The sequence below is a fragment of the Mesoplodon bidens genome, assembly GCF_964165515.1.
Source record: "Mesoplodon bidens genome assembly, chromosome: 4".
NCBI classification, from domain to species: domain Eukaryota; kingdom Metazoa; phylum Chordata; class Mammalia; order Artiodactyla; family Ziphiidae; genus Mesoplodon; species Mesoplodon bidens.
In genome coordinates, this window is record NC_138160.1 from 4,857,893 (window position 1) to 4,869,506 (window position 11,614).

Below are 11,614 nucleotides of genomic sequence, written 5' to 3' on the forward strand. Positions count from 1 at the left end.
GTGGGGGACTTCCCTGAATGCCTCAGGTCCAGTGCCCTGAGGACCACTGTCTGTCCCAAGTGGGAGCAGCAAGGACACAGAAGGGCCAGTGACCTCATTTTCAGCCGTCAGCTGGTGGCATGTGTGTGTCTGGAAATTCTGGTTTTGGTAGCAGCTTCTCTTATGGATTCAAGAAAGAATGTGTTCATACTTTGAACTAATTCATTCCAAATTGAGAAAGCTTTCTGAGAATTTAAGAAATGAGGAAAGGTCTGTAAATGCTTACATGTTGACCTAGATGAAGAATCTGTGGAATTTGCTGAAGAATATACTTTTGAAGTCACACTTATAAAATATGGTGTGATTTTTGCTGTTATCATTGCAGTGGTTGTTTCTTTGTGTACTTACTGATTGTAACAGGATGGGAAGAGAGAGTGGGAGGATGTGTTTCTGGTGGTTGACCCCATCCTGCTCTGAGAAGCATCTGTGATGGAGGGTGGGCCTCACATGTCATTCTCCTCCTCAGTTAGCTTTTATCAGCTTTGGTTGATTGTCCAGACTGCCTGAAAAGCCTTTTTAAAATTACAAATTCTCAGGCTCCAGACAAACCTGCACAAGATTATAGAAATACTTTCGAATACATACCTTAAAAGGTAACTCATTTGTGAATTAAGAAGAATATGGTCATAGTTTATCTAAAAACAAGGATGTATAATGGTAGGGAGAAAACCTGACTGGTAGTTTTAGTCGAACTCAGACTAATTTATTCTTTAAATCTTTAAAATATAGCTTTTGAGAAAATAATTTATAACATTTGATAATATATATTATTTAGAGTAATACATGTATATTTACATAATTGGGAGTGGTATAATACAATGATGTGTGTCATAGGAATAATGTATAATTAATATATAATTGACAATACTGCATAATAAAATTATAATGTGTAAGTAAATAAATTTAGTTGAGAGGATGGCTAATTAGAAAGGAAGTGTAATGTCAAAAATGAGAGCAGACTCAGGACTGGTAAACCCTGCTGAGGTCCGCGGGTGGACCAGGGCAGATCGAGCTCCTGTGAGTGAAAAGCCTGGTGTGGGGAGGGCGAGAGGGGCCACTGGGCTGTTCCCGGAGAACCGGGGCTGAGTTTTGCTGGGAGTCTGTTGGCGCTGAAGGCTCCCCCCACCCCCACCCCCCAGCAGAGCAGGGGCTGGGGTCCCGGCGAGCAGGGGTGGGCCGAGGGGGAAGATGGAAGCAGGGCGGAATCCTGAGAGGCGGCTTTAGGGGTGGGTGTGTGCTTTCCTTCCCGCACACCCGTCTGAGTTGGAGTTCGAACCGTTTCTAAGAAGAAACTCTGCTGGAGAAGCTTCTTGCAGTTTCTGAAGCTGACATTTACTAAAGAATTTAGCAAATAATTAACTTGGTTGGCTGTGACTTCTTAATAATAAATGAAGTCACACAGTAGGCATTCATAAAATAAAGGAATTGTCTGTATTCTTAACTCCAGATTTGTAAATCCTAATTGGATTTTTACCCCATGGAAAATAAAAACAGGCTATCTAGCAAAATGGTTCAGTGTTATCTAATGTTGGATTGGGGTATGAACACCCCTGTTAGCGCATGAAATGCTTACATGTGATTATTAAATGGGGTTTCTCTAACCTACCTTAACAATAATGGATTAAAGAGTGTTTTGTGGAACATTTGGATCTCTCTGGACCCCTGAGGACGTGGAGGACTGGGGGGAGAGCCTGCTCCAGGCGGCTCGTGTCCTGGCGGAGTCGGGGCCTCTTTGGGGGGGTGCAGGAGGTAGGGGGGCGGTGAGCCCCTGTCTGAGGTCCCTGGGTGGGAAGGGAGCAGAGTGGGGACGGAAGTCTGCCTGCCACGAGACGCAGCGGAGTATGAAGGCATAGAATACCCCATTTTGCCCCCCAAAGAGCTTTAAATTCTGAAATGGCCCACCTGGTTTTAGCAGAGCCTAGAAGCTAGGATAACACTGTTTCTCACGTCAGGTTTTTGCACGTCAGGCTGCAATAGCCAGTACTTGGTTGATTTCTGTCCAATGTCTCACCTTGTCTTTCAGCTTTTCTTTGCAATTGTCTTAACTCATCCTTTTCTTAACATACCTGCATCTGAAATCTTGACTGAAAGCCCTGGGTAACTATCTTGCTCTGATCCCTGTCCTGTAGACTGGGTCTCACGTTCCCTAAGGCCGGCAAGCTCTCCTTCTCAGGCTCCCGTGAGTGGGGAGCGTGTTGTCTTTGACACTGAGATCGACTCCACATTTCTTACTTGAATTTTAATACGTTGGCTGAACTGCCCTGGACTCACCTTCCTTCTGTAGAGGGACTTTTCTTCCTGTCTATTTAGCAAATTTGTCCATCATCTTTGTCAAGTCATCGTATATGTAAGCCTTTTCCCCCAAACCATATACCTCAGACTCATGATTTCCTCTTATTTTATCTCTGATTTGTTCTGTTAACTTATATAAAGCTTTATAAAATGCACTCCACTAAGCATTTTTAATTAAAAGAAAGGGACCCATTATAAGGCAGTCATGTATTATCTGGAAACACATGCATATGCCATGGCCAGATGATCCCATAGCTGTGCTAGGCACGCACACTGTCCCCTTCTCTGCTAATAGTCATGCGTTGAATGCTCCCAATAGATTGTCTCAGAGGACAGGTCTGGTGACATGCAGTTATTAGCACTTTGATCTAATTACAAGATGTCTAAGAGTGCTTAGTACTTTGAAATTTCTGAGCTCTGAAGCACATTACTTTTCAACCTGTGAAAGACTTCCTAAGGGATTATCCATATGTTTACAGTTTCATCCTGGATTAGGCGTTAACCGGGGAGTCATTGATCATAGATAGGAATTAACTGAATGTCTGCTGTCTGTCACAGCATGTAGGGTGCGTGTGACTAGCGCTAAGCTAGTTCCTATAGGGGATACAAAGTAATAAAGTCCCTTCAGTGTCCCTTGCCTCAGTTTCTCCACATTCAACAGAGATGAGGCTGATGGACTGGGTCACATCTAAGCCTGTGGGCTGCTTGTACTATTGAGAGAGGACACGGACACAGAACAGTGAGCATGCAGGATAATGTTGTCATAAGAGCACAGGAAGAGGACTAGGGTAAGATGGCATCCAAGGTATGTCCCAGAATCCTCCTCCTGTGTAACAGCAGGGGCAAAAGGACATGAGGCCTGGCCGTGAGGGAGGCACAGAGGCTTCCGCTTTGAAGCAAGCTGCTTTCCACAGGACCCTTGGAATAAAGGAGGGTCCGGATGGGTGGGGACTAGACGAGGAGTGTTGTCCTGTTTAGTCCCCTAGTGAGACCCCCAAAGAGGTTTTGTCACTCCAGGTTTTATGTGTCAATTATTGTACTAGAAATTAAAACTAGGAGTTTAAAAAAATGTTTACTATTCACTTAAGATTAATAGTAATAAACTAATGTTAATATAAATAATATTTTTAATGAAAAATAACTATTTCCAAAACAAACAAAAATAAGAGTGTGCAGAATGGAACATTATCTTGCTGCAAACCTCTTCACTGTCTAGATTCACAGAAGAGCGGGTTTCCCATAGCTGCTCTGCATTCAGTCTCTGGCTGTTTGTTGTTTTGGTTGAAGTATTTGGAGAAAGTCCAGTCTCATACAGATGTGTAGTTGATTAAAGGAGTATTTTAATAGCCCGTTCAAGTAATTCTGGATATTCTTCTTTGACACTGCAGTGGAACTCAGCAAGTGATGATTTCTTAAAGGCTAGTTGCAGTGTGAAATCTGAAACCTCATCAGTGAACTTTGCTTCTCTGTTGCACCAGAGTCCCTTGGTCCACCTTACTTGATGAAGGGATCTTTTTTGCCCATTCATGATTTTGTAACATGTACTGCTCACTTGGAAAATACTGATTTGTACAGATCTTCCAAATGTCAACAATATTAAGAAAACAGACATTAATATCATCACTGATCTCATCAGAGAAATCTGAAGTACTTGAAGCTGTCAAGCTTAGGGTAGGTGATGGAAGTTTTTCCAAAATTCTAATTTTGCTTAAGAGCTCAAATTTTATCATTGACAACAATGATAAATTTCCTTGCAGTGACAGGTTCACTTTACTCATTTTTGAGAAAATGTCTGTCTCAGTCTAAATAGCCATAGTTTGTCAGTGGTTCTTTCAGTGAAAAGTGGGTGGAGAAAGCACCCAGTTCCCCTCCCAGCTGAAGCAGCTGCACAGGTGCTTTTCCTGGAGAGAGTCGGGGTGCCGAGGTGCCAGGGGTGTGCTTCACGTGCCCTTCCTGTCCCATCCACGGAAGATCGCAGAGCCGTGTACTTAGGGGTCTAGATTTCATAAGAATCATTGTTACCGTTTCATGAAGGACATTCTGAGTGAGTTAGCTTTTCCGACTGTGAGCTTCTGGCCATGGAGAGTGACCCCCATGTCACTGCCCTGACTGGTGCTGAGGGTCCATTAGTTTGATCGCCACTGCCTTTGCACTGTCAGGCTACATCTCAGCACTGGAAGGAAAACACATCACTTCTTAGTGTCGTTGGGAACACAAAGTTTTGACCTTGAGGACCCTGGGGGTTTAGTAGAGCACACTTGGGAGCTGCTGCTCTATGTGAGAACGGAGGTTGTGTTAGACAACTACGTTGTAACAGCAAACTCTGTCTTATATTTAGTCCGTTAACCCACAGAAGTTAGTCATTTCACACTGAGCCTGCTAAAAACCATTCATTCTGCTAAACTCCATTTATTATATGAAAACTGGGAAAGCAACACATTGTATATCTGTGTATCATCTGTATGTGTGAGTAACAGAAGAGATGACGAATCATTCAGTCAAAACAGCCCCCCACCCCGGGACAGATGGTGCTGTATTGAGTCCTGATGCTTTACTGTTTAATTTGTTTTCATTTAAGAATAGGTACCCATCTAACTTCAGTTCAGGATCCTGAAGCTTAATGTACATGTTAAATGAAAGAAAACGTAAGTTTTAAATTCTTATGAAAAGTTAAAATTTAACCACAGATTGTTTACATTTTGTTTTTGTTTTTGTTTTTTTCCCCTAGGTCGTTTAGGCCAGTTGGGTTTGAAGGAAGGGTTTCCATCAGCTGTGAAAAATATTAGTGCAGTCATTGGTATGTTTATACAGCATGCCCAGGATGAAGGTAAAACTTTTATTATAATTATTTTTAAATCATTTGCATTCCTCTTGTTAATTCTGTTTTGAGTTCTTACTACGTGCCATGCTCTGTGCATCTCTCAGTGCTTGGGGGTGAGGAGTTTGATCATGGAGCCACACTCTGCCTGCGTTCTCAGCACTGGTATTTGAACGTTTGTGGGTTTCCTGTTGTTTCAGTGGTAGCCGCTCGCCCTGTTGGGCAGCGCATCCCTAAGGAAGAGGAAACTCTCTTATCGTCCTGGTGCTGACGTTCTGTCTCAGAAACTGTCGGTACTATCTTCATGCTGCCCTGTGACCTCCGACCAGTGACTCAACCTCAGCTGCCTGCAGAGGCCCGGCTGAAGTTGTGTCGTGATGACCAAGTGCGGTCACACGTGTGAAGCTGCGACCCCAGTGTGGCCTGGGTATCACTGAGTACTTAGCATCCCCAGAGAACTTGGAAACTGGAGGCTTTTTGTGATCCGGTCTTCATAGTAGTGGTTTCCTTTTCATTTGTATACCTCAGAGCATGTAATTTTATATTCTTATTCCTTTGTGGGAAGAGATTAAAACTCAAAAGTAACCCTTTGAAGCGATGAGTCTTATTTTTATTTGAATGTTATGCAATCAAGGAGTAATGCATCCTTTTTCAGAAATTAGGTGACCATATGTATGTGGATTTATCTCTGGGCTTTCTATCCTATTCCATTGATCTATATTTCTGTTTTTGTGCCAGTACTATACTGTCTTGATTACTGTAGCTTTGTTGCATAGTCTGAAGTCGGGGAGCTTGATTCCTCCAGCTCCATTTTTTTCTCAAGATTGCTTTGGCTGTTCACGGTCTTTTGTGTTTCTATACAAACTGTAAAATTTTTTGTTCTAAATGTAAGACCAGACACTATAAAACTGTTAGAGGAAAATGTAGGAAAAACACTCTTTGACATAAACATAAACCACAGCAAGATCTTTTTTGACCCACCTCCTGGAGTAATGAAAATAAAAACAAATGGGGCGTAATGAAACTTAAAAACTTTTGCACAGCAAAGGAAACCATAAATAAGACAAAAAGACAACCCTCAGAATGGGAGAAAATATTTGCAAATGAAGCAGCAGACAAAAGATTAATCTACAAACAGCTCATGCAGCTCAATATCAAAAAACAACCCAATCAAAAAACGGGCAGAAGACCTAAATAGACATCTCTCCAAGGAGGACATACAGATGACCAAGGAGCACATGAAAGGATGCTCAACATCACTAATTATTAGAGAAATGCAAATCAAAACTACAATGAGGTATCACCTCACACTGATCAGAGTGGCCATCATCAAAAAATCTACAAACAGGGCTTCCCTGGTGGCGCAGTGGTTGAGAATCTGCCTGCCAATGCAGGGGACACGGGTTCGAGCCCTGGTCTGGGAAGATCCCACATGCCGCGGAGCAACTAGGCCCGTGAGCCACAACTACTGAGCCTGCGCGTCTGGAGCCTGTGCTCCTCAACGAGAGGCCGCGACAGTGAGAGGCCCACGCACCGCGATGAAGAGTGGCCCCCACTTGCCACAACTAGAGGAAGCCCTCGCACAGAAACGAAGACCCAACACAGCCAAAAATAAATAAATAAATAAATTTATTAAAAAAAAAATCTACAAACAGTAAATGCTGGAGAGGGTGTGGAGAAAAGGGAACCCTCTTGCACTGTTGGTGGGAATGTAAATTGATACAGCCACTATGGAGAAACAATATGGAGGTTCCTTAAAAAACTAAAAATAGAACTACCATACGACCCAGCAATCCCACTATTGGGCATATACCCAGAGAAAACCATAATTCAAAAAGACACATGCACCACAGTGTTCACTGCAGCACTATTTACAATAGCCAGGACATGGAACAACGTAAATGTCCAAAGACAGATGAATGGATAAAGAAGATGTGGTACATGTATATGTATACAATGGAATATTAGCCATAAAAACGAATGAAAATGGGTTGTTTGTAGAGATGTAGATGGAACTAGAGTCTGTCATACAGAGTGAAGTAAGTCAGAAGGAGAAAAACAAATGTCATATATTAATGCATATATGTGGAATCCAGAAAAATGGTACAGATGAACCTATTTGCAGGGCAGGAATAGAGATGCAGAAGTAGAGAACGGACATGTGGACATGGGAAGGAGAGGGTGGGACAAATTGGGAGATTAGGAATGACATATATACACTACCATGTATAAAATAGCTAGTGAGAACATTCTGTGAAGCATAGGAGGCTCAGCTCGGTGCTCTGTGATGACCTAGATGGGTGTAATGAGGGGGTGGGAGGGGATACATGTATACATATAGCTGACTCACTTCATTGTACAGCAGAAACTAACACAACATTGTAAAGCGATTTTACTCCAATAAAAAAAAATTAAAAAAAGGAGTAATGCAGTTATACAGTTTCCATCGGAAACACACGATGACATCTGAAATTTACATCCGAGATGATCTTAACGTGTGGGTTGTCCTCCGCTTTCAGGGTGAGACGTGGCAGGTTGAGCTAATGAGAACTTCTTTGTCGTCTGTGATTTTAGAGTAGCTGCTGAGGTAACGGCCCTGAAAATGTACTCTTACCGTCTAGACTGTGTGTTGTCATCAGAGAGTAGCCAGGGAATGGCCGACGGGCTTTCTCGCCACAGATGCCGGGTGGGCATTTCTTAGCAACAGCGTGGCCCTCCTGCTGGGAGGAGCGAGAGGGCCTTGCGCTGGGCTTGCTCTGGGTTAGGCCTTGTCCCACAGAGCAGCACGGGGTCCCCAAGGTGGCCTTCTGGGGATGGCCCTCCAGGGCTTGAACATTGACTTCGTTCTGTGCACAGGAAGCTAACGCCCTGCAAGAAGCATACTTTGCTGGAGGCCTGGCGCTGGTTAGCTCCACCAGGTCACAGCCAGGCTGCCCGAGTCCAGAGCCTACACAGTGCACATGCTCTTATAATTATTTTTAAATCCCTGTGTAAAACTCTTACTCATTGACTTTTTTTTAAGTCTTTACTATGTGCCCTTCTCTATGCTTCTCTAATTACCATGTAGATAAAGGGAACATATTAAAAAAAATTTTTTTTTAACTTTAATTTTTTATTTTTGGCTGTGTTGGGTCTTCATTGCTGCACGCGGGCTTTCTCTGGTTGCGGCGAGCGGGGGCTACTCTTCGTTGCGGTGCGTGCGCTTCTCATTGCGGTGGCTTCTCTTGTTGCGGAGCGTGGGCTCTAGGTGCGCAGGCTTCAGTAGCTGTGTCTCGGGGGCTCAGTAGTTGTGACTCGCGGGCTCTAGAGCACAGGCTCAGTAGTTGTGGCTCACGGGCTTAGTGGCTCTGCAGGATGTGGGATCTTCCCAGACCAGGGATCGAACCCGTGTCCCCTGCATGAGCAGGCGGATTGTTAACCACTGCGCCACCAGGGAAGCCCGGGGAATGTAATTTTAAAGCTGCTGTAGTACTATCTACATCTACAGCATTAACATTTGAATGTGTGGGTTTTGTGATATTTATTTTTAAATAGTAGTAATTTGCCCTATTGGGCATTGCATCACTAACAGTATACAGTTAATAATAAGTTTTAATGAGATAACTCCTAAATTTTTTAACTAAATGATTGAAGTGAATTTAACTAAAATTGAACTAAATTAAATTTGAATTAAATAACTCCTAAATAAACGTATACTTAATGAGAACTCTAGTACACCGTAGTCTCTAACCTAGCTATAGTCTACAATTAAATGCCGTGATCCATAGTCATATACTATAATCTAGTGTGTAAGAGTCTAGTATATGCTCTACTACATACAAAAAATTAGTTTTTCACTTGCTCTCATGTCATCATGTTTTTCATTTCCAAAGTCCACTTATAAACACTTCCAGGGGGTATAATGGAATCATTTATTTGACAAATGCTTTGGGATCCACATTTTACTAAAACTTAAACATGAGGGTGTGATCCTTCCAGGACCACTTTGGAAAGCTTCGCACTGATCGTGAGAGGGCGGGCGCTTCAGGTCCCGTGCCCCTACTCCGGCTTGCCATCCTCTGGGTACAGGCAGCGCCAGGAACCTGTAGAGAGCTGTGCAGTGTTTTGCTTTGTTTTTGTTTTTGTTTTCCATTTGCAGAAGGGATTTAAATGAACTTTTTCATTGTGTGTTTTTTTTTTTTTTAATATTTACTTTTCATTGCTGGAAGACAGTATTTGTTGAATAGTCTTTTATTAGATCAACAACATTAACATTTTGCATAACGAAGATTTTCTTGTGTGATGACTGATGTGGAAATTCTTTTCAGACATACCGTGGGGTATCCAGCTGGCAGCCGTGTACGCTCTGTGTGACTTGAGTCCCAGTAACCCAGCGGAGATCTCCAAGATCCTGGAAGCCTGGCGCACAGAGACCTCTCAGCGTGTCCCCTCCGCAGTGCTTAGCTCCCTGGAGGAGGTCAGCGCTCTGTGTACGGAGGAGCGTGGCTGACTGCCCCATGCTGTGCCCGGAGAAGTGCCTTCCCGTCGCCCGAGTGCAGATAGATCAGTCAGCTTCCAGGGTGCCATCCGAGGTTCCCGAGAGAGATGTCAGGGAGATACAAGTGCTGGGGGCGGAGAAGGAAGCAGTGGCTGCTTTCCCTAAACCGCACACATTTCACTTATGGCTGCTGTGATCACATGACATGGATTGTAATTTGTTGTGTCTTGGTCAAACAACAAAAACTTGAACTTAGCCCTTTTTTGCTGCAGAAAGTGTCCTTTTAGTCGCTTTTAAAAATTGAGTGGCATTTTGTAATGAATATAATGTAAAAGCATTGATTTGGTTCCTGAGCCAATTTTGGACTTTGTGCCCAAATGACTGACTAGGAAAAGATGAGGAGGCTAAAACAGTGCTCCTGGAAGCCTCTGCCACTGTCTTAGCTGGAGACGGGCTCCAGAGCTCCTCTCAAGGTATGGAGCACAGCTGACCAGAGTAGATAAACAGGGAGAGCCTTGAGAACTTTAGTGCATTTCTTCAGGTCTCTAAAGTTCCTTGCAAATATTTAACTGTATCAGGAAAAGGAGAGCTGAGGATAGAGGTCACCGCGGGTGTTTGTACCTCACCGTGTACATACAGACGCAGCCGAGTGCGGGCAGGTCTCTGCATGTGCCATGTATATATGGACAGCCTATAATGTGTCTCACATTTGATGATATTCCACTTTCGGAATTTTCGTATTTGTACATAGAAACTGGGTTTAATAACTCACCGTGGTCCTGATTTGTCTTATATTCATCATTTCTTAAAACTCTTGTATGTGTTTTTTATAATAAAAAATAAAAGTAAGCCATGCACACGATTGTCCTGGTCAGTAAAGAGTGACACTTGGTCTTACTTCTGTTCCAGCCGAAGATGAAGCAAATAGTCGGTGCCAACCAAAGACAGCGGTGAGCGGCCTGCCAGAGGGACCTCCCTCCTGGACGGATGGAGGCATGCTGGATTGCCCGGGTGTCCTCCCAGGTGCTCTTAGTGAGAGCAGATACCAGATAGGTGCTGGTTGGCCCTCCATATTGGATGTCTTTGTTTAGCTACAGTTGCTACCCTTTAAAAATCACATTTGACAAGTATTTTGTTACTTCTTCCTCCTGTTTTTTAAGTAATTATAACAAACAGATTTGTAAACAACTCTGCCTTGCCCTTTGGATGCTTTTTGGTGGTGTGTTCCCTCTTTCTACCTCTGTCTCTTGGGCCTGTGCTCTGTGCCAGGGCCTTGCTGGGAGGAGCTGGTGAAGAAAGTCACGGCCAGGTTCTCAAAGGCCTGTGATCTGTTGAGAGAACCCTACACAGTCACCCCAATAAGTCAACAGTCCAAATTTGGGATTTAAGTGCGGTGAGGGAGATGTAGCGATCTGCCTGCGGAAGAGTAGCAGGGAGACGCCTCTCTCTCTGTTAGTCAAGGAGGGTCCCTCCAAGGAAGCAACACGTGAGCCTGGACCCGGGAGAAGGGAGCTCACCTTGAAAGGAGGGGACCCTGGAACGCGTCCCTCCCAGACAGGTGCGCCAGCTCCGGGTGGGGAGGAGCCTGCCGCGTGTGGGCAGGAGGCCGCTATGGCCAGAACATGCTGTGTAAGTGGGCCAGCGTCCTTCGTTCAGTGACACAGGTAACTGCCAGTCGCTGGGGCCTGCGCAGCCCTGGGCTCGGTCACGCTCCTAGGGAGATTGGAGCAGGTGTCACGGTTCACGGGGGCTGTTCTGTGACGGAGGGCAGGAGAAGGGCGGGGCGGGAAGCAGACGTGTCAGGAGGCTGGGGGTGGACGCTGGTGGCCGTGCAGACATCGGGGTGGATGGATGCCACACGGGTCGTGGAGGTGGGATCAGTGCTGAGTTCGTGGACTGGGGGTGATGGGCAGATAGGAATCAGGGTTGCCGCGGCACCTGGGCTTGGGGACAGGAGCTCCGGGATTGGTGGTAGGAGTCACACGTCC

The 11,614-nt window shown here is 44.5% G+C and overlaps 1 protein-coding gene across 5 annotated transcripts in view; it reads left to right on the top strand.

The window, feature by feature from the left end:
- ICE1 (interactor of little elongation complex ELL subunit 1) overlaps nucleotides 1-10,785 on the top strand; it is a 535,590-nt gene extending 524,805 nt beyond the window's left edge. For 4 of the 5 annotated variants that reach the window (XM_081232988.1, XM_081232986.1, XM_081232989.1 and 1 more), the window contains 3 exons: nucleotides 5,060-5,158; nucleotides 9,457-9,605; nucleotides 10,536-10,785. In XM_081232988.1, coding sequence (XP_081089114.1) covers nucleotides 5,060-5,158; nucleotides 9,457-9,605; nucleotides 10,536-10,580 — 293 coding nt within the window. In that variant the 3' untranslated portion in view covers nucleotides 10,581-10,785. Of the gene's footprint in view, nucleotides 1-5,059; nucleotides 5,159-9,456; nucleotides 10,486-10,535 lie in introns of those variants that run through there. The other variant, XM_081232987.1, reaches the window with a different exon arrangement.
- The last annotated feature ends 829 nt before the right edge of the window (nucleotides 10,786-11,614 follow it).